The following is a 19,253-nucleotide window of genomic DNA, read 5'->3' as shown; positions in this document are numbered from 1 at the left end:
CTCAGCGTCAGCGTATGCTAATTCAAACTGCTCATCTTTGGCATATGCTGCAGAACGATTACTAAATAGGACGTGGTTGGTAGGGTCGAGTGCTATGGCATCAGAATAAAATTTAATGGCCTCAGTGTAGTTTCCTTGCTGTAGGGCTGCATTGCCTTTCTCCTTCAACGCATTAACCTGGAACAAGTGGAGGAAATTTATAATTATGAGCAGGCATAGTCCAATGGAGTGAGAAAAGTGAAAATTTTGCCACAACTATGAATGACACATTTGACAGTTCTTGCAAAAGGCACAAGCAATATTAAGAGCAGGTAATATGAGATCATATTCACATGATTCAAAGACCAGTCATTCAGCCAACTTCATGGTAATGTGAGATTTTCGTACAGGTTAGATTCACAGTAGCCGAAAATGCAGCTATGTTTTCACTGTTAGGAAAAAAAACTAACAATAACTGGTAATAATTAAAATTTCAACGTTAAAAACGTAGAAGGAAAAATTTGAATGACTTTCGGAAACGACAATCATCCTGATCGGGCGCCACAAGAACATGTGCAATATTAACCGAATGCCAGGCAAAATCAAAAACAAAGTGAGTAACGGTGACTGCAAGAATGTGAAATGCAACCTCGCCACTATTCTCTTGTGGAAATATGTAGAAATTGTCACGAAAACACTCACTTGCTCCATTTTCACCGGTGCACAAAGAACGCCGCAATATCAGAACAGGCACGGTAGGCACACAGTTTTGTGCTGCGGTCTGCTCGGCCTCGGTCGGCTGGATTCGTGTAGAAAATTCGAGCAAGAGACCCGTGCGGCAGAGAGAACAACCGGAAAACACGTTTCGCGCCAACTCGGTTTAGGAAAAACTTTGTTTCCGAGCAAATTCTCTCCCAAATGTAGTTTTCGAACAACAACAAACAATAACACGACAAGTAGTAAAAATTTCTATGGCCCAGTTGAGAAAGGTGGTGCGGCGAACGAGTACAGAACCATACATACTCACTTAACCGCAGCGCTACCTTGAGAAATCGGCCGTGTTCTCGCTGCAAAAGCGTTGTCAAACATCACGACACTTCAAGATATCTGTATTTGTTCTCGCATTCTGAACCTTTTTTTTAGTGCTCAGATGACGTGTGGACTCAGATGATAGCTGAAGTGGTCAGTACATTTTTGGGTTTTCTTTTATGAAAATGTCTTATATCACTTTTTTACATTATAGGGCTTTGATATTTGTTGTGAATCAGTATATTCCTATTCCATTCCGTGCCACTCCTCCCTCTGATCTTCCAAAGACTTGTCAAACACAACTTCAGTATATTTCTTTTTGATTTTTAACAGTGCACTGGTTTAATTTGTAGATGAAGCTGGCAGAATAAGTACCCGTAGGTCTTAATTAAGCTGGGTACTTTATTATGATTTGCCTTTACTCTGAAGTGAAAAATGTGTATTGTCTAGATCTCATGTAAAGACTTCTTTTCCTCTCCACACCCCTTCACCACTCTCTCGTGTTATATATTTTGAAAATCGTTTAAAATGTAGATTTTCAATTTTGCTGTATGGCAAGACTCTTAATAATTTATCATATCATCAAACACCATCCGGTTTTTCTTAGCTTGTAGTGGGGAGGCACACAATTGAATGATACAAAGTCCAATCTTCTGCAGAGAAGTCTTGGTTTTGTTTGTTTTGCACTTGATGTCTATCAATCTTTGCTCTCATTCAGTTCCTCACCGTTCTCTGAGGCAGTATTCTTTGGAATCCATGCCTCATCGAAGTCTACTTTTGTAGCCATGCTTGACTTTTTGACTTTAGTGGGTGACATTAAAAACAAAGATTCAGGTCTGAATTAATATAAATTATTCAGAACCATGTAGTTCTCCATAAAATACTGTTACGTTTTAAAATTATGATTGTAAATTACTGCTTAGCCTCCAACATCTGATCAATTTTTGTGACTCTTTGTTACAGGTGTGTCTGTTCTATCTCATCAATGGCTACCATCTCTTGGTTTTGGTAGAAATTCAACTTGTCTTGGGACTATGCTAGCAGCCAATATGCCTGAGTGTACGCCATCCACAACTGCATCTGTAGAAAACTCTGAAATTCGCGAGGAAGATAAGAAATTTACGGTACTACACGACATAAAACATGGTGAAAAATTTGTCCGAGTTATAGCTTCCTAATTTCTTAAATGAATTTTTCAGGTGTACAAAGTTGCCATTTCTTCAGACAATGATTCATGGTTTGTTTTCCGCCGCTACAATGAATTTTATAAACTCTTTGATATACTTCGCAAACAGGTTAGATGATGTTTTCCATCAATAGTATCTCGCCTAAATTTCTACATGAGCTTCACAAAATTTTATTCAATCTAATTGAACAGGTTCCTGGACTCCAGTTGAAGCTGCCTGGCAAAAAGCTATTTGGGAATAATTTGGATCCTCAATTTATTGCTTCTCGACAAGAAGGTCTTGACACGTTCTTACAGCAACTTATGCAAGACAAAAAGCTTCTTGAAATGTATGTCTTTAAAAATTAACTAAAACCTAGGAATTTTTAAATTTATTTTTCTTATATCTTTTAATTTTAATTTCTGTTGGGGTTTGAATAACTGTTTGTTTTTCTCTAGACCCGAAGTAAGAGCTTTCCTTCAGCTTGATCGACGCAAGTTGAGTTCGGAAGGAGATGTAGAGCTGGAAGATAACAGTGAGGGAATTGATGCTCTAGAAAAAATGAACAAACTTAACCTAGGACCTTCAGAACGCCTTTAGTAAGAGTTGTACATCACTGTTTTAAATCATATCCAATTTTCCATTTCTTTATTAATTATTTTCCTTGTGATATTAACAGTGCAAAGCCTAAAGATTTTGAATTCCTGCGAGTGATTGGAAAGGGTAGCTATGGAAAAGTACTCTTAGCTCGCCACTGTTCTGAGGGAAAATACTATGCAATAAAGATCCTCAGTAAAAGAGTGATCTTGCGCAAAAATGAAGTCCGCCACGTCATGGCTGAAAGAGATATATTGCTAAAAAATGTCCACCATCCTTTTCTTGTTGGGCTCCATTACTCCTTCCAAACATCTGACAAATTATATTTTGTCATGGATTATGTTAATGGTGGAGAGGTAGGTTTGTGCAATAGATACCCTAAATAGATTTTTTCCATGAGTAAGCTTTTAAATATGTTTTATTGTTGTAGCTCTTCTTTCACTTGCAACGTGAACGAACTTTTCCTGAAAGCAGAGCAAGATTTTACGCTGGTGAAATTTCTTTAGCTCTTGGATACCTTCATTCTTTAAATGTTGTATACCGAGATCTAAAACCAGAAAACATCCTTCTTGATTGTCAAGGTCACATTGTTTTGACAGATTTTGGTTTATCCAAGGAAATTGGTGACCTCATGGGTGTAGAAACAACCCATACCTTTTGTGGAACTCCAGAATACTTAGCTCCTGAAATCATTAGAAAAGAGGTGTGTGTTTTATTGTATTTCATCTCTTATTGCTTTCCATTTTCTTAAAATGTCAATGTCTCCTCTTTTTTTTCTTAAAACTCATATTTGTGTTAACAGCCATATGGAAGAGCTGTGGATTGGTGGTGCTTGGGTGCTGTTCTATATGAAATGCTGTATGGACTTCCTCCATTTTACAGCCGCAATACTTCTGAAATGTATGAACGTATTCTGAATAAGCCTTTAACACTTCGCTCTGGTATTTCTGAAAGTGCAAGAGATCTTTTATGCCAGGTAGGTAAAAAAATGAGAGATGTTCTTAAAACTTCACCAGGTATTGTAATGTGTACCCCTTTAATCCTAATTATTTATTTATTTTGCATTTTTGAAGCTATTAGAGAAGGATCCGAGAATGCGTCTAGGATATGCAGAAGGAGATCTAGAGACACTGAAGATGCATTCATTTTTCATGCCTATCAACTGGGAAGACCTTTACAATAAAAAGATTCGCCCGCCTTTTAATCCCAATGTGGTATGTGTCATTTTGAGGTTCACTTATTTTTTGTGTGAACTGAATATACTGTAACTAAAAATACAATTCTCATCTTCTAGCATGAAGTATTTGATCTTCGTCACATTGACCCAGAATTTACAAGAGAAGCAGTTTCTAGTTCAGTTGCCCGTTCACATTCAACGACAAGCATATTAACTGCAAGTGTACGTGAAGCAGATGATATTTTTGCTGGGTTTTCTTATGCAGCTCCAATGGATTTGTAAGAGTGAAAATTGATTAGAAAACTTAAAAACAAACTGTCATATGATATGAAAAACAAACTTTCCTTTTTACTACATTAGGATTTCTGTTACTGAGCCCTGTGCTCCTCAAACAAACTATGTATTAGCCTGCTTAAATTTCATCTGTATTATTGTTTGGCTGGCGTTAAATAGTTTTGTATTGGGTGCACCCATTTATATCTTCTTTTTTTTGCATATTTTACGCAGACTACCGTATTCACAAGCATTTTTCTAATTTGTTATATAATCTTCCTATCTGCCTTATCCTGCCTTTTTGTCAGTATTGTATTGTATACTTTTCAACTATTATGTTTAGATTCTAGTCGTAACATACCACATGCTTTTATTTTTATTAGTGACTCTTTATTAGAGTGCTTCCAGTTTTTGCATGAAAGTAATTCACGTTACTGACATGCGTAGGTATATTTTTCCAGCTGTGTTACATCAAGTTTTACATCTCATCTGGTATGTATTTTGTTATACTTGATCATGTTGGGGTTAGTCTTAATTTTTGCTCTTCAATTGTGCATTTACCTTAGCTTTTGATAAGTACTACATTTGCCATTCAAGTGGCATTGTGGTTAATCCATGTTTGGGGATGGGGGCTCCTAACTACAGTGTTATCCCTGCCTGTGATAATGTGTAATTGAATGCAGGATGTTCTGTGTTCTTATCCTTTTAGCATTTTTTTTTCTAATGCTGAAGTGTAAATTCCCAAAGACTTAAGCAGGACAATATTCAATTGTGCCACAATCTTAAATAATTCTGCTTTCCATATACTGCAGATCGCACTCCTTAGAAAATTGTAATTATCTGGAATGATATTCCACTACAATGTAGAGAACCAGCACTTAGTCCTTCAATACTCATGTATCATCATAATATACCTTGCCCACGAAGGCTAACACAAAGCTTTCACTATTAGGCTAGACTAGATAAATCACAGTATTTGAATAGATGAATGGCACATGCTATCTGCCAAATGGACAAGTTTTCATCAGAGATTATTATGCCATAAGTTAAATTTAAGCTCTAATGGTGATATTATTTGGTTTCTTTGCCTCTCATTCCATTTATAATTTTTAAAAAAATCTTTGTGCCTTGATCTCCTAATTATTATTTGAGTGCCAAAAAATATTATGCTGTGATGTTTATAACCCATGTTGTTTATGAAAGATATGTAATCGTTTTTCATTAAAAAGTTTATCTACTCATCTTTCTTCGATTGCTTGTCAAATTTACCCTGGTTTCTACCTAGCCGGTAGATTGGCTGCTGTGGCGGCTACTGCAGCTGCTGCTTCTGCCACTTGGCCCGCTCCCGCAGGCGCTGCTGCTGCTGCTGCTCGGTGCGTGCGCGCGGCCGCGACTCTGACTTTGCCGACGACGCGGCCTCCGCCTTCTGGGTGCGGACGTCGGTGGGCCTGCCCTGCCCGAAGACGAGTCCGTGGCGTCGTTGGTCGTTTCCTCGGCGGCGTGCCCGCCCCTGCGGCCGTGGCCTCCACCCGGCACCGCCGGCCCCTCGCCGCCCGCGCCCCGCACGGCCCTTGTGCTGGTGCTGGCTCTACCCATGGCCCGGCGCAGGTCCCGCGCCGTCTGCTGCTGGATCTTGCACCGCCGCTCCCAGACCACCACGTCGCGACGGAGCAGGTCCAGGTCCTGCTTGAGGCGCACGTACACCAGCACGTCCGGCGCCTGCGTGCACACCGAGAGTCTCCTTAGCGTCGTCATCATGCCTCGTCACTCAGCGAGTGTCTGGGGACGTGTGAGGACGGACGCAACTGTTTGCTCAAAGCTGTGCCCCAAAAGAGCACAGAGCACTCGCCACGCCGCCGCACTGCGTCGCCACCCACACGACCGTCGCGCCGCCGCCCACAAGCGGGACCGAAGGGTGAATAGAGTTTGCTCACCGTGTGCCTCTCCATCCGCATGCGCACCGCATTCAGCGCCGTGTCAGCTCTGCCCACATCCTCCAGCACCTGGAGTAGGCAGAGATAGGACGACGAAAGTCGCATCAATTAGGCTAGGGGAACGCAACTGGTACAATTGAAATTCAATGTTATTTCGGACTCACCTTCTGCTCCTCAAGCTCCAGGGCCGCTTTCTGGTTCCGTTTGGCGGCGGTCTCCTTTCGGATGGCCTCGAGGTGCTTGCTGAGGTCCGACAAGCGCTTCTTGCCGGCGAGGAGTCTGGACGTGGCGCTGCCTGGGCACGGGAAGCAAGGCTGGGCGTGAGCTCTGAATGGACTTCCCTGCAGCGCGCTACCCGCGCTGCAAACTCACCGGAGATGCCCTTGAGGTCGTTCAGGTGCTGGCTGTTGCTCTCGATCTTCCGGTTCAGCTCCTCGATCTCGATGCGAATCTTGTCGAAGTCGACGGGCCGCAGCGCGTCGCCCAGCTCCCGCTTGACGGCGATGTTCTCCCGGACGCGCCGGTGGTGCGCGCGCAGCGAGCTCACCTTGAGCCGTATCCTGTCGATGGTGGCGTCGGCCTGCTTCACCCAGTCCGTCATGTATCTGCGGCAGGGGAGCTCGGGTAAGGCGCACCACCCTGGAGACCCAGGACCCAGCCCCCGCCTCGGCCGGCACTCACCTGTTGAGCTTCTCCCCGGACGTTCTGCCGCTGACGTGCGCGTCGCCCTGGGCCTTGTCCGTGACGCCCGTGTCGAGCGAGTGGTAGGCGGCGAGCGTCTCCCCGAGCCGGACCTGGGCCTCCTCGGCGCGCGCGCGCAGGTCCGCGGCCTGGGCCTCGGCGCGGGAGACGAGCTGCTGCGTCCGCTGCGTCGTCAGGTGGGTGGCTTCCTCCGCGAGGTCCATGCGCTGGCTGAAGCTCATCCTGCAGGAGCGAGCGCATCGAGTGACATCACCACTACGCGTCCAGGCCCGCCCCAGTGACAAACTACCGACTTCGACGCCGTGTCGACTTTCTCACCGGAATCAACAACATATGTTGATATTCGAAGGCTATTCTACACTGAATATCGCTAACTGGCTGTGCGAGCTGACGCTCACCTGGGCACCCTGTCCAGAGACCCCGTCTTGCTGCTCTTGGCCTTGGCGGCCGAGGCCCGGGCCGAGGCTTTGGCGGCGGCCTTCGCGCGGATGGCCGACAGGCGGGCGGTGCTGCTGAGCGTGTCCGAGACCGCGGACAACGTTATCCTGGAGCGGGCCCGCGGGGGCTCGTCGGAGCGGCTGAGGGACCGCGACGGTGGTGGGCTTGGCGTCGGGGAGCCGGACTCGCCGTCCTCCTCGTGCAAGCTCTCCATCTTGTGCACGCTCTCCAGCTTGACGCTCTCCTGCTTGTGCAAGCTCTCCAACTTGTGCTCGCTCTCAGGCTCGACCCCACCCGTTTCCTGTTCGGCTTTGGGCGAGGCCTGCTGAGCGATTGCCTCCTCTTTCTTCTCGAGCTCGATAATCTCTGATAAGCCTGCAAAACCCAACTCCCCCCAAAATAACACGTTATTACCGAAAGACGAGGTCTGCATTTATTTGAACTAAAATGAAAGTTTTTGTCCTACGCTGCCTCTTTCCTACCTGCAAGCAGGTCGGGGGTATCCATGTACAGCTTATCGTGGAAGATCTCGTTCTCCAGGCGCAGCATGAGGTTGGCCTTCACGAGCAGCGTCACCGCCTCCTCCAGCTCCTCATAAGACAGCGCTATGCAGACGGTGACGACTGTGTCAGGGTGTGCCTTCCAGGTGGGTGATTCGTCGCGTTCACTTTCGTAGTTATGTTGTACCACCCGCCCCGCACGCGCGCGGTGTCCGTACGTTACTTGTCGACTCTGACCAGGGCGCCTTACGGATCGTCCAGAAAGTGCGTCCACTTTTCTTAGATTCGTTAGACAAATCACAGGAGCTCGGCGCCTGCGAAAATCAGGGTAGGCATCCCAGCAGTGCACGCGTGCACTGAATGCAAGATGTTGCCTACCGATCAGGCGCTATGGGAGCTGGCATTGGCTGGAATGGTCAGTTTCGTAACGGCAGACGTGGTGTGGATGCTCCATAACGGCCCGAGAAAATACGCAACCCACACGCACGCGTGCACGGGGTACGTGCGTTAAAGTCAAACTACGGAAGTGGCACCGGGGCGAATCAACAGCCACCTGGCTCGGATTGCGGCGGAGCCTGCAGCGCGATTAGAGAGGTCGCTCCCTCGCTCGCTCCCCGACACGCGCGCCGCCTCCTTATTTCACAGTATGGGGGCTTTACTTTTCTCCTAAACACGCAATTCAGTTAAGATTTTCATTATTTCTTCACGCTTTAAAGTTTTGTTCATTTTCAACAATCCCAAACACTCGCGCGAGTGAGCTCTCTAATCGCGCTAATCTGCTGCGAGGTGGGTGGAGTTCGTTCATCTACCTTCGGGGACGACGTCGATGAAGGCATCAGCCGAAGAGACTGTCTTGGAGAAGGACAGCTCCCTGGACAAGGTGGACGGGGTCGGCTCCGAGTACGAGCCCGTCCTGACGTCCAGCGTCCGCGCAGACGCCGATCTTTGCGCGGACGCCGACCGTCGAGCGGCCACGGCTGCCATCGCGCGCGGCGTCGTCGGCTAGGGAGACGACTTCATCTCGGCGCAGGGCGACCGTGTGGCCGGCGGAAACGGAAGCAGGTCCCGCCCACGAATCCGATTGTCGGCCGGGCCTCGCTGGCCTCGCCGGCCTCGCCAGGGTGGCCCGGCACGGACTCGCTCCCTCCGACGCGGGCCCCCGTTCCCATCGCTGGCTTCCGACACACTCTGACATCTCGTGCGCCGCCCCCCACTGGGCGACGGGGGCGTGTCAACCCCTATGAACGGCAGGCGGAGAGGAAGGGGGATGTGACGGGGCGAGGGGTTGGGGAGAAAGAGAGGGAGTAACAGGGAACGCTGTGTACCGATTTAAGGGTCGTTTACCCCCACTCTTTCGTCGCGGTGGAGGGAGAGTGTATTTCGGACGAGGACGCGACGCTCCGCTCCAGTGCGGAAATGTCCCCGAGCCGCAAGCACAGGGGTGCAGGTTGGCGTGTCGTGGGGACGTCATCGCGGGCGGCGCGGGGCCGTGCTCCGCCTGATGGATCGTGCCCGCTTTGCCCGCCTTGTCCCGCGGCCCCCTCGTCTCTTGGCTGCCGCTTAGCAGAAAGCTCGCCCCCACCACTGTTGCTCTTATCGACGTGCTGAGCATTATTTGAAAGTTATATTGTTGAAGCTTGCCCCCTCCCCTCCCTCCCTCACCTCCGACAGAGCCTGCTCTCCGTATGTTCCATTCGTTCGATTCCCGCTGCCACCTTCACGCCTCCTCGGGTCTCCGGTTCCCGCATTGCATTGACGTGCCATACGCCACACAAATGGCTCTGTACCCTACACACACAGCTCCACTCGTTCTCCGGGTACACCCCGCACCCCCCCTCCTCCACCGCCCGCCCACGCAACCCTTTCCTCCCCCGCGATAGTACAGACGAGCAGCTCCGCGATGCTCGCTCCCCTCGCCAGACAGGCGATGGGGCAGGGTGGCGGAAACAAGGTTGAGTCGCCGTAGCAACAAGGTTTGCGCCCCCACGGCCCCCCGGCCCGGGCCCCCTCGGGGTCGGACACGGACACGGCAGGCAGTGGCCCCCGCAGGAGCACGCCGGCGGCCAGGCCACGCTGACGTACCAGCGCCACCATGGGGGTCTACAGGTAGGCGCCGAGCGGGTAGGCACGCCCGCGCCGCACGCCCGCGCTGCGGTACAGCACAACCGGCATGGGGTTCGGGGTGCGGTACCTCGCCGTGACCATCGTGTGTCTGCTCGAGTAGGTTGCCGATTGAGCCGCCACCCCAGCCGCCGCCCAAGACCTACGCGCCGTGCGGCTTCGGCGGCGACTACAACTGGCTGTGCCACAAGCCGCTGCCCAGCATCGACGCCTACAAGACGTCCTCCGGGGTGGGACTCTACCAGATACAACCCGTCAGCGAGAGATACGATGTGAGGCAGACTTGCAGCAGAAGGGTCTTTTGGTTACCTCACTAGGGGTATACGGGCGTTGTTTGTACACTTTACACGATGTCCTTTAGCGCGTTCGCCGACCCCTGCCATGCCACCTCGCTACCCGCGACCCCGCCGTGGCGTGGGACCAGCACCTCACCACCACCGCGCTGGCGCACGACCGCAAGGAGCCGACCAAGGACCCTGCCACGTTCGCTGGCAACTACGTGAGCGCCGGCCGCATGACGCTCGCCCGCAAGTTCGACGAGCACGTGAGTACTTATTGCCCGTCCCGTCCATACCGGTAGACAGCAGCAGGCACTGTCGGCCTGTCGGCTCTACAGCCCCATAAGGAAGGCAAATTTGAGCTACAAAACCTCGGTATAAAGGCAACTTGCCCTACGCCGCGCCCCCTCTCTGTGGACTCTTACTGCGCCTTCTCGAGAGCAGACGAATGAGATGGGTTTTGAATTAATGCACTTGTGTCGTTACAAGCGGTCATAACATCCCAAAATTTTCAAGTAAAAGACGATAGCTTTTAGAGCTTTTTAAAAAGAGGTTTTTCCGATCCACCCATGCACAGATAAAACACCGTCCGCACAACAGCAACGTGGACACGTGCCCGGCGGCGTCCGTCACCAACTCGACGTACCTGCGCCACGACGTGATCCCGTCCTGGGGGAAAGTCGTGGACCTTACGCCACACGTCGAGTGCCAGGTCGGTCCTTCCCCCACAGCCCTCCTCTGTTCGTCTTATGTCTCCCTCCGGGACTTCCACGACGACGAGTGATTGCTGCCGCAGGTGCGCTCTGACGGGCTCCAAGTGCAGCCCTTCGTACCGCCGGAGGACGGCGGCCACGTCCGTCTGCTCGACCCGATGGTGTCCACCACGGCGATGGACTTCCACCCGCACACGGAGCGCCAGCAGAGCGACCAGGTAGGAATCACCCAGAAAAGTACGTCCGCGTCCGTCATTCGCCGCGCAACGAAACCGCCAGGTCCAGTCTCAGCAAGCTCTCGTGGCGCCTGATAGGTAGGCTACATCTTCTATGCGGTGCATGCGTGTACTGCGGGGTGGCCTACCCTGAGTCTCGCAGGCGGCGAGCTTGAGTCACTTACTTGCCGAATTAAACTACGAAAGAAGGACGTACTCTCTGGACCCCCGACTCGCAAGAGAGACACTGACGAGTGACTTATTGTGCTTGTGTGCGCGTCCCGCAGGTCGGCAAGAAGAACATCATCACGTACTGGGACGGCGAGGGCTACCCGCGCGCGCGCACCTGGGGCTACGGGCCGCAGGGCTCGGAGAGGATCACCTCGCTGCTGTCCACGCGCTCGGACCCGGACCCCGTATACGACAAGGAGCAGTTTGCGCACCGCGCCGTTTACCGCCGCCTGCCCACCAGGGTACCGGCCGTCCCGCACAAGTGAGCCTCTCTGGTCTGCGACACCAAAGCGACCCTCTGCGAACGACAGAAACAAAACGGTGGTGCTCTGGTTGTCCTCCCGCAGGGGCCTGCAGAGCGAGCAGCAGGCCGCGTACCGCCTGCCGCTGGACGACTTCGTGTCGCACCGCTGGGGCACGGGCGGCGTCGAGTACCCGCTCGCCCTGTACGCCAACACGCTGTCCGAGCTGCTCGCCGCGCCCGCCATGTACTGCCCGGAGAGCGCGCACTACGGCTCGGGGCTGCCCGTCAAGGCCCTCGTGGACACGGGCCCCGCCTACCACGGCGGCCCGCCCGTGCACCGCCCCTGCCCGCCGACGCTCTGCACCGCCTTCAGGCGCCCGTACGCCAAATAAACGAAAACATCCCCGACTGCGTTTTGTTCCGGACTGTACTGTACCCCCCTCCCCGGTCGCATTGCGTAGCGCTGGTCGATCCATTTGATGGGTGGGTTGCCTAAATACCAGGTGGCTGACCCAACGCCGCGGCGCACTTTTGTAGTTGTGCTACTGTACCGCATGCACGGGTGCGGGCAGGTTTGCCTATCCCTATGTCAACGGCTCCTTATGGTCCCGAGCAAGTAGGAAACCCCCCACACGCCCACATGCGGTACAATATATCTACGAAAGTGCGCGGCGTGAATCAGCCACAGCCACAACCACCTGCTGGTACACAGGAGGCGCAACTTGCCTACCTTCAGTTGGTCTCACCTCTCGGAGAATCCCCTCTCCATCCCCCGTAAACCTACCACACAAGGAAACATAAATATTGTGACAAACAGCGGACACAGATGATCTCACTGGATTGGGCCCGTGAAACATGTGTACCGCACCCAAAGAGCCCGACCATAGGAGGCAGAACCTCGACGCGGTCCAAGGGTCGGTCGGGTCGAGGTGCCTTTGCCTAGCCCATAACCGATAATACCAAATCCGCCGCGCCGGGCCTCGAGGCGAGGCGAAGCGCTACTTACGCCAACCGCGCTTTTAGCGTCTGCCGGGGTACTTCCTGGAGCTTGGAAGTGTGTCTGAGATGAGAAGACCGGCCAGTCCCAAAGCCTTATTCTTCCCACTGCCGCCTTCCCTTCCCTCCCCACTCCCCTCCCCCCGCGTGCAACGCTAACTCCTCGACCTTGAGTGGACTTGTTCTCTAGAAGCAGTATGTCACTTCACCGTGCGGACCTGTTCGGAACAAAAATCCTTTGGGAGGAAGACGGGTTTGTATGCGTGAGTACAGCGCGCTGACGGGGAGCGGGGGGAGGGGGAAGTCCCACTCTGTCACGCATCAGTGCGCGGTCACTGTGTGGTGTACGCACTGATCGCCGGAAACGGTCATAAAACTACGGATATCACAACAATCGTCGCTTCAAATGGTGCCAGTGCACTGCAGAAGAGTGCTGCTCGTCAGAAGAAAAAAATTCCAACGATAACGAATCTTATACACTCGCTGCGCAGAAGCTAACGAAAGCAGACAGCGAAGAGAACCGCGCAGCGCTTTTCCGTCACGATTCGCCCCCGCCCACTAAACTACAACTCACCCCCGACACGCCACGCCGGTACTCTTCCGATGCACGGTGCGTTGTCACCCTGGCCCGGTTGCAGATAACGCTGACACCCCCCACCCCACCCCCTCCTCTGCCGAACGGGAACCCACACGCGCTGCTGCATTATTTTTATTAATGAGAGATAAAAAGTAATTATGCTTATCCAAAAACATATTGCCGGGGAGCCTCATCCGATACAAACAAGTGTTTACTCATGTGCGCCGCGGTGAGAGCGGCCTAATCAGATCAAGGGCCGTGAGAAAAGTGAGCCGGTTATTTCGGCTTCGGCAGGGAGCGTGAGTAGTATGCCAACGTGATGGTCATGCCGGACATCTCCCGTCTGCAGCCTCTGCCGCTGGCTGGAGGCGCTCTGAGTGCGTTTGTGAGGATGAGTACCACGCCCCCTCCCTCTCTCGGTAGCCCCTTCTCCCCACCCCCCTTCTCCCCTCCTCCCTCGGCCGGCTCCCCCTTTTTTCATTCAAATAATTGTGCGCACTGGCCTGGCCACGCCAGCCCACGTTCAGTCCGGCGCGGGAGTGTGACTTTTTTTTGGTGCTCAGTCTGGACGGAGTCACGTCGCTGGGAAGTTACAGAAGAAGCGGCGCGGAAAGTTTGTGAGGGGCTGTTGCAGCCAAGGCCTACCGAGGGGTGCGGACCCTCGGCTGAGGCATTCCTAGGAGGGTTGCGGACTTGCGGACTCTGTGGGGTAGGGGTCCCACCCTCGGGCTCTTTCTCCTTTTGTTTAGGAATTCTTGTCATAAGGTGAGTCCATAGACAGATGCAATGCACTCCATTTCATGAGCGTATTACGGACGCGTGCGGAAATGCAGTGTCGAGTGTCGAAGAGGTATAGTTTTGAGTTTGTCTCATCTTATTCTCAGATGTCTGTATGGGCCTTCCCCGCGGTGCCCGTGTTGGGACTGCTGCTGCTCGCAGCGAGTGCCGGCAGAGGACAGCCGGTAGTGGGAATGCAACGAGAAGTTCGATTGCTGGGTAAGCTTAGCGCCATAACTTCCGTTACATCCAAGGTGCAGTAGTTAATATACATATGTATGCCTTTGAATCTTTTAACACATAGCAGAGTATTCTCATGACCTGGCCGCGTGGATGCGACCGCTTCGTAAGGCACCAGTACACAAGTTTGGTCTTCCCTCTACGTGTCTTATCTCTTTTGCAGGTCGAGCAGAGAGCTGCAGGGGCGTATCGATCTCCGCCCAGGCCGTCTGCGCCTCGGGCCTTGTGTGCAACCCGAGCACGGGGACCTGCGTGCCAGTGCCTGGTAGGGGGTCTACCCAAATGACGTCTTTTTAGATTTGGGCGGAGGGGCGAGATACCCTTTTCGCGGTGCTCTAGCTAGTACTTGAGTTTCGCGGTTTTGCAGCAGAACGTTATCGGTAGCTAAGCGCGCTCTAAAATGATGACGTTATCGCACCAGGGAAAATGTTAGCCACATCAGGGAATAGGCTACGAGTACTACTTATTTATTATAAAACACTCCTGTTCACTACTTGTAGTTCAAGTACAAAGCCATCCCCAAAAATGACGAGCCTTGGGAAGGAGCAGTGTTGCCAGATTCGAAGAGGGCAGTTGCGGACCGCCGGAGCTCAAAATGCGGATTTGGCGATTCAAATGCGGAACAAAGGCGTTTTGTTCGAAATTATATAAGGAGTAGAGAACAAAAAATGCGGATTTTGGCCAAAAATCAAATGCAAAATTGCGGTACAAAATGTGGAAATGGGGGACATCTGGTAACACTGGGAAGGAGGCAGACCGTGCCTATCACTTCGGCCCCGGCGAGCAAGCTGCGCGCGGTGCGAGCCGGCGGGCGGAGCGGAACCTGACTGTGACTTCCCTTCCCCTCCACCCGCCAGTCCATCCCCACCCCCATCCTTCCTCCCGGCCCGCCCGCGGTTCCCCCACCACCCATTCCCCCACCACTGTTGCACACGACCAGTGGTTCAAGTGCGCTTGTTGCCGCGACCTTCAACATGGCCTGTTGGTCTAGGGGTATGATTCTCGCTTCGGGTGCGAGAGGTCCCGGGTTCAAATCCCGGACAGGCCCAGATGTCTCAATGAGACTGACTTTTTTCCATTGTTTGCGAACTTATAAATAGTATGTTGGATTTTCCTAAAATCTCTTCAAAGCAATTACAAGGTTTTTTTTATTTCAATTTTGCAGCCTCATATCAGCTGTTGAAATTTAAATGGGAAAATAGAGCTGTCAACAAGGATGCCATTGAATCTGACAGTATTTTGTACAACAAATGGAGGCCAAGTAGACCAATTCAAGCTGTCAAAAACTTGGACATTACAGCATGGTCACTAAATAAAATACCTCCTAAATAGGAACATTTTCGGTAATTGAGTTTTCATACTTTTGTTGGAACTATACTAAATTTTGTTGGTTGTATACAAACTGAGTTAACACTAAACTGAAATATTTGAGATATATTTATTTGTTACTATCTATTTCAGGATATAAAGGAAAACAAATGATGTGGCAAACAGAACACAACTATGGAATAATTTGTGCCACAAAGAATGACTTCATGAAACATACATAAAACAGAACAATAAAAGTTTCTTTTCAGCATCCATTGGAGAGCTTTAACATGTCATGATGAATTAAAAATAAGATAACACTGAATAAACAATGCAATCTAACTAATTAGAATTATTAAAAAGACAAACACAAATAATAGAACAGAAAATAAATCAACTTATTTAAAGTAAGTTCATAATCTCTTTTTCACTGTCAAGTCATAGCCCCAAACGCATTAAATGTGCTTCAATGCGCGTAGAAATGCATAGAAAAGTTGACACATTGGTGACGCTTTTAAAACGCTTTTCAGGATTTGATGCGGATTTTACACATAATGCATCAACAATGTGTCACCTTTAATGTGCATTTCTATGTGCATTGAAGTGCATTGAATGCAGTGGCGCTCCTGAGGTACATAAATTATAAATATCACAAAGGAATAAAGATAATGAACAGATTTTTAACATTCAAAAGAAAAATTTAAAAAACACTTTGACAAAGGTTATATAGCTTTTGATTGTAAGATGTGATTATATTAATCTAAAGATAGCATTGGTCGAAAATCTGGAAGAAGTTGCTGAACCTTGTTTCTCCAAACCATTTTTCGACGCTCTTTTTCTCTCTCCAACTGAGCCACTTTTGGATATTTCCTCCATTGAAGTAAACACTTTCGTAATAAAACACTAGCCAAAAGGAAAAAAAAAAGAAAACAAGTAGGTAAATCCACATCTACATAAACAAATATACAGCATAATTTAGAGAAAAACAGGTACCTGTGAAAATGGGAATTCGCTTTGGCTGTTTTTTCAGCATCAACTTCCTGTTGATTATGAGTAATCTTTAGCCACAAATTAAAATAGTGCTCTTGAAGACGAAAGTCATGCATGTCTACAGCTACTTGCATATACCTAGTTGACTCTTGCATCTCCTATAAACGCAAAACCAGTTAGATTTTTCATGCAATATATGTCACTTACAAGGATGCTTATTATAGTTACCAATTTGAGAGCATTGAAGCAGCGTTGCAGTAAATTCACAGAGAAGAAATTATCAGCATAATCCAATTTTGCTGCAAGTTTCATTTCCACTACTTTTCTCCACACTTTTAATGAATTTTGCATCAGGTACCGTTCATAGAATTCATCGGCAATTTCCTCTTGTTTTTTCCTTAAGAGTAATAATTTTTTAAAAGCAAACAGGCCATGCCTCAATCTTCGAGTCCTAAAAAAATGGTCAGCTTTTCTTTCCAAAGCAATATACTTTTCTCTTTCTTTCCTGGCTTCTTCCCTCATTTCCCTTTCTTTTCTCCTCATGTCTAGAGCTTCCTCCTGTTTCCTTCTCAATGTTTCTTCCTCTTCTTGCCGCCTTTTTTCTTCTAACTCCTTGATTCTTTTTTTTCTTTCTTCTTCAAACTGTTTTCGACGTTCCTGAGCAAGAAGCTTTTTCTGTTTCTGTTCCAATGCTCGCTGCTCCATGCGCAAAACAAAATCATTTCCAGGAGAAAGATCAACTAAAGATAGAGATGACTTTAGAGACTTTGCCTGTGCCTTTACTTTCACATTACAGTTTTGCATTACTTCATTTAAGGCTCTATGAGTTTGTATTTGTGATTTTTCACTCTCCATCCGTAGTTGAGACAGTTTGAGATCATCAATTTGTCTCTTCTGCTCATCAAGCTTTGCTTTTTGGTGGGTGATAAGTTCTTTGTGTGCTTTCAGTCGTTGCTCATATGAGCCACTGATTGCTCTCCTAAACTTATGATCTGATGGCTCTAATTTATCCTCTCTAACGTCATTCACTGATTTAGAAAATCGAGAACTGCTGGTACACTCTCTCATGCTAGCAATTTCTGGTTTGGTATCCTTGTGCTTCTGAAGAGCTTGAAGAACTTGCATTATTTTCTCTTCTCTAGTGATTGTATTAACATTGGTGCGTTTTAAATCCCCTTCTTTTGTTTTATCTGGTTTGGTTTTGCAGCCAGTGTCTTCAAATTTTGTACTGTGTGGAGCACAAACTTTTGTCATCCACTTAGCATACATCTTACTCATACTTTCCAGCTTGTTGTGATCTCCTTTTTTGGGTCCAGTTGCTGGAGGCAAAGTATTGCACAAAGGCTTCTCGATTTCTGAATTAGTTAGTTTGGCTGCATTTACAATTTCCCTTGACTTTGAAGAGGTGTTCCATTCATTAATACTTACTTCAGTTTTAAGAATGTTAGGAGCAGCTTCTGACACATCACTCAAGCCTATGTCTTCAACCCAATCCCCAATCTGAACAAGACCACTATCTTGAGAGTTCATAGATTTTTGTGTTGTACTGGTTATTGAATGGGAATGCCCATTCTGTTCACAGTCATTGATAGGACTAGAATGTCTGATGAGAACTGTTCCTTCTTCCATGACTCGTTTTCTTTCAGATTCAATATACTTCTCATGAATTCTCTCAAAAACTGTGTTTTGATGTTCGTTAGAAATTCTGCAAGGTAAAGAGTATACAGGGTGCTGAACAATTTCATGTTCTTCCATTTTGTTCCCTGATATTGAAAGTTTTGGTTTACTTTGAAAAGCTCTAAAATCCCGCTGACCATAATTATCTGTTGCATTTATTGCATTTGAATTTGGGTTTCTCTTCTTAGACTTTCCTTGATCAATGGATAGTTTATCTTCTGTGAGATCAACTTTTAAAGGGCTGTAATCCTTGTGATGGTAAGTAGTATTAGGACCCGGATGCAATTTTCCAAGTCTCTTTTTGGTACTGATGGGGAAAGCAATTCTTTCTAATCTCTGATTCATTTTTCTCAGGCTTTTAATATGGCTTTGGAATCTATCCACTTCCTCATCAACCATTTTGTTTTGCAAACTCAAATTTTTGGTAACCTTTTCCTCTCTTTTCAGATTTCTGCAATTGTTTTAGACATGTTAAGAAACAGAGACTTACAAGGGTGAGCTAAAAGGTAGAAACGTAATCAAGTCTCACCTTTTGGCTTCAAGCATTATGGCAGAATGAGGCTGCTGAAGTTTGGAGGGGTACACTGATGAGCGAATATTCTGAAAGAAATGTAAAATGTACTGACTGCATAGTCAAACAACATCAAAAATTATAAACAGTGAGGCACCTTATCATGACGAAGATCACTTAAAAGACCTGGATCTAATGTTCCAGGATAATCCAATTCTTTTAAAACAACCATGTTACGATGTCCAATGATGTTTGTTTCCAAAATATCCTCGACTAGAGCACTGCTCCAGTTTGATGCTGAACCAGAACATTCTGCTGTCTGAGAATGTTCTCTTTTTTCCCATGCCCATCTTCCTCTTTCTGCACCCTTACTACCCATTCGGTTATGTTGACGTTTAGGTTGCCGCTATCATCTTTCTCAGATATTCAAATCCATACTCCAAAAGTGAACGAAAACTGAAGCAGAGGTTCGAATTCATCAAATACAAGACAACCGAAAAACAATACGAAGGTTATGTTTTTCTGGTTTCTGTTTGTGTATAAACAATCTCGTTGCTAGGGGTTGCTAAGGAGTGTTTAG

The 19,253-nt window shown here is 48.5% G+C and overlaps 5 protein-coding genes and 1 non-coding gene across 7 annotated transcripts; 4 read left to right on the top strand and 2 right to left on the bottom strand.

Annotated features, from left to right (window-relative positions):
• The first annotated feature begins 950 nt into the window (after positions 1-950).
• On the top strand, positions 951-5,462 carry LOC113208371 (serine/threonine-protein kinase Sgk2). Its single transcript, XM_026425341.2, has 10 exons — positions 951-1,161; positions 1,972-2,132; positions 2,208-2,303; positions 2,387-2,523; positions 2,633-2,773; positions 2,854-3,127; positions 3,202-3,474; positions 3,574-3,747; positions 3,845-3,985; positions 4,066-5,462. The coding sequence occupies exons 2-10, from the start codon at positions 2,043-2,045 to the stop codon at positions 4,228-4,230; spliced, it is 1,491 nt and encodes a 496-aa protein (XP_026281126.1). The 5' UTR covers positions 951-1,161; positions 1,972-2,042; the 3' UTR covers positions 4,231-5,462.
• Positions 4,590-9,190, bottom strand: LOC113208367 (coiled-coil domain-containing protein 113). Its single transcript, XM_026425337.2, has 8 exons — positions 8,605-9,190; positions 7,778-7,900; positions 7,256-7,670; positions 6,837-7,079; positions 6,528-6,760; positions 6,320-6,450; positions 6,156-6,224; positions 4,590-5,940 (listed from the first exon to the last, which is right to left on the bottom strand). The coding sequence occupies exons 1-8, from the start codon at positions 8,777-8,779 to the stop codon at positions 5,503-5,505; spliced, it is 1,827 nt and encodes a 608-aa protein (XP_026281122.2). The 5' UTR covers positions 8,780-9,190; the 3' UTR covers positions 4,590-5,502.
• Positions 9,191-9,293: 103 nt separating this feature from the next.
• On the top strand, positions 9,294-12,003 carry LOC113208373 (uncharacterized). The gene is made up of 7 exons (XM_026425344.2): positions 9,294-9,901; positions 10,020-10,188; positions 10,278-10,460; positions 10,772-10,906; positions 10,991-11,125; positions 11,410-11,615; positions 11,701-12,003. The coding sequence occupies exons 1-7, from the start codon at positions 9,888-9,890 to the stop codon at positions 11,987-11,989; spliced, it is 1,131 nt and encodes a 376-aa protein (XP_026281129.1). The 5' UTR covers positions 9,294-9,887; the 3' UTR covers positions 11,990-12,003.
• A 1,417-nt stretch (positions 12,004-13,420) lies between these two features.
• LOC113208249 (uncharacterized) lies at positions 13,421-15,837 on the top strand. 2 transcript variants are annotated; one of them, XM_026425177.2, is made up of 6 exons: positions 13,421-13,547; positions 13,734-13,935; positions 14,055-14,166; positions 14,351-14,452; positions 15,353-15,530; positions 15,649-15,837. In XM_026425177.2, the coding sequence occupies exons 3-5, from the start codon at positions 14,055-14,057 to the stop codon at positions 15,517-15,519; spliced, it is 381 nt and encodes a 126-aa protein (XP_026280962.1). In that variant the 5' UTR covers positions 13,421-13,547; positions 13,734-13,935; the 3' UTR covers positions 15,520-15,530; positions 15,649-15,837. The 2 variants fall into 2 exon arrangements, with proteins under 2 accessions (XP_026280962.1, XP_026280963.1); XM_026425178.2 differs by lacking the exon at positions 13,421-13,547 and having other exon boundaries at positions 13,678-13,935.
• Positions 15,164-15,235, top strand: Trnap-cgg (transfer RNA proline (anticodon CGG)). The gene has a single exon. It is a non-coding gene; the product is annotated as a tRNA-Pro (tRNA).
• Positions 15,607-19,251, bottom strand: LOC113208246 (axoneme-associated protein mst101(2)). Its single transcript, XM_026425173.2, has 5 exons — positions 18,831-19,251; positions 18,692-18,762; positions 16,714-18,613; positions 16,489-16,643; positions 15,607-16,398 (listed from the first exon to the last, which is right to left on the bottom strand). Exons 1-5 carry the CDS (start codon positions 19,050-19,052, stop codon positions 16,251-16,253), a joined length of 2,496 nt encoding a protein of 831 aa, XP_026280958.1. The 5' UTR covers positions 19,053-19,251; the 3' UTR covers positions 15,607-16,250.
• Between the last annotated feature and the right edge of the window lie 2 nt (positions 19,252-19,253).

This window comes from Frankliniella occidentalis, unplaced genomic scaffold, assembly GCF_000697945.3.
Source record: "Frankliniella occidentalis isolate FOCC.00 unplaced genomic scaffold, Focc_3.1 Scaffold45, whole genome shotgun sequence".
Classification (NCBI taxonomy): domain Eukaryota; kingdom Metazoa; phylum Arthropoda; class Insecta; order Thysanoptera; family Thripidae; genus Frankliniella; species Frankliniella occidentalis.
Note: the sequence above shows the minus strand (reverse complement) of the source record. Positions and strands in the feature narration are given on the sequence as shown.

Excerpts from the sequence above, each read along its gene's own strand:
- LOC113208371 (XM_026425341.2), top strand. The coding sequence starts at position 2,043 with ATGCTAGCAGCCAATATGCCTGAGTGTACGCCATCCACAACTGCATCT. Across the intron at positions 2,133-2,207 it reads AGGAAGATAAGAAATTTACG|GTGTACAAAGTTGCCATTTC; the intron begins GTACTACACGAC and ends TGAATTTTTCAG. Across the intron at positions 3,748-3,844 it reads CAAGAGATCTTTTATGCCAG|CTATTAGAGAAGGATCCGAG; the intron begins GTAGGTAAAAAA and ends GCATTTTTGAAG.
- LOC113208367 (XM_026425337.2), bottom strand. The coding sequence starts at position 8,779 with ATGGCAGCCGTGGCCGCTCGACGGTCGGCGTCCGCGCAAAGATCGGCG. Across the intron at positions 7,671-7,777 it reads TACCCCCGACCTGCTTGCAG|GCTTATCAGAGATTATCGAG; the intron begins GTAGGAAAGAGG and ends TGGGTTTTGCAG. Across the intron at positions 5,941-6,155 it reads TGCGGATGGAGAGGCACACG|GCGCCGGACGTGCTGGTGTA; the intron begins GTGAGCAAACTC and ends GTGTGCACGCAG.
- LOC113208373 (XM_026425344.2), top strand. Across the intron at positions 10,189-10,277 it reads CCGTCAGCGAGAGATACGAT|CGCGTTCGCCGACCCCTGCC; the intron begins GTGAGGCAGACT and ends GATGTCCTTTAG. Across the intron at positions 10,461-10,771 it reads CCCGCAAGTTCGACGAGCAC|ATAAAACACCGTCCGCACAA; the intron begins GTGAGTACTTAT and ends ACCCATGCACAG.
- LOC113208249 (XM_026425177.2), top strand. The coding sequence starts at position 14,055 with ATGTCTGTATGGGCCTTCCCCGCGGTGCCCGTGTTGGGACTGCTGCTG. Across the intron at positions 14,167-14,350 it reads ACGAGAAGTTCGATTGCTGG|GTCGAGCAGAGAGCTGCAGG; the intron begins GTAAGCTTAGCG and ends TCTCTTTTGCAG. Across the intron at positions 14,453-15,352 it reads GACCTGCGTGCCAGTGCCTG|CCTCATATCAGCTGTTGAAA; the intron begins GTAGGGGGTCTA and ends TCAATTTTGCAG.
- LOC113208246 (XM_026425173.2), bottom strand. The coding sequence starts at position 19,052 with ATGGGTAGTAAGGGTGCAGAAAGAGGAAGATGGGCATGGGAAAAAAGA. Across the intron at positions 16,644-16,713 it reads GCTTCAATGCTCTCAAATTG|GAGATGCAAGAGTCAACTAG; the intron begins GTAACTATAATA and ends TTGCGTTTATAG. Across the intron at positions 16,399-16,488 it reads GCGAATTCCCATTTTCACAG|TGTTTTATTACGAAAGTGTT; the intron begins GTACCTGTTTTT and ends CCTTTTGGCTAG.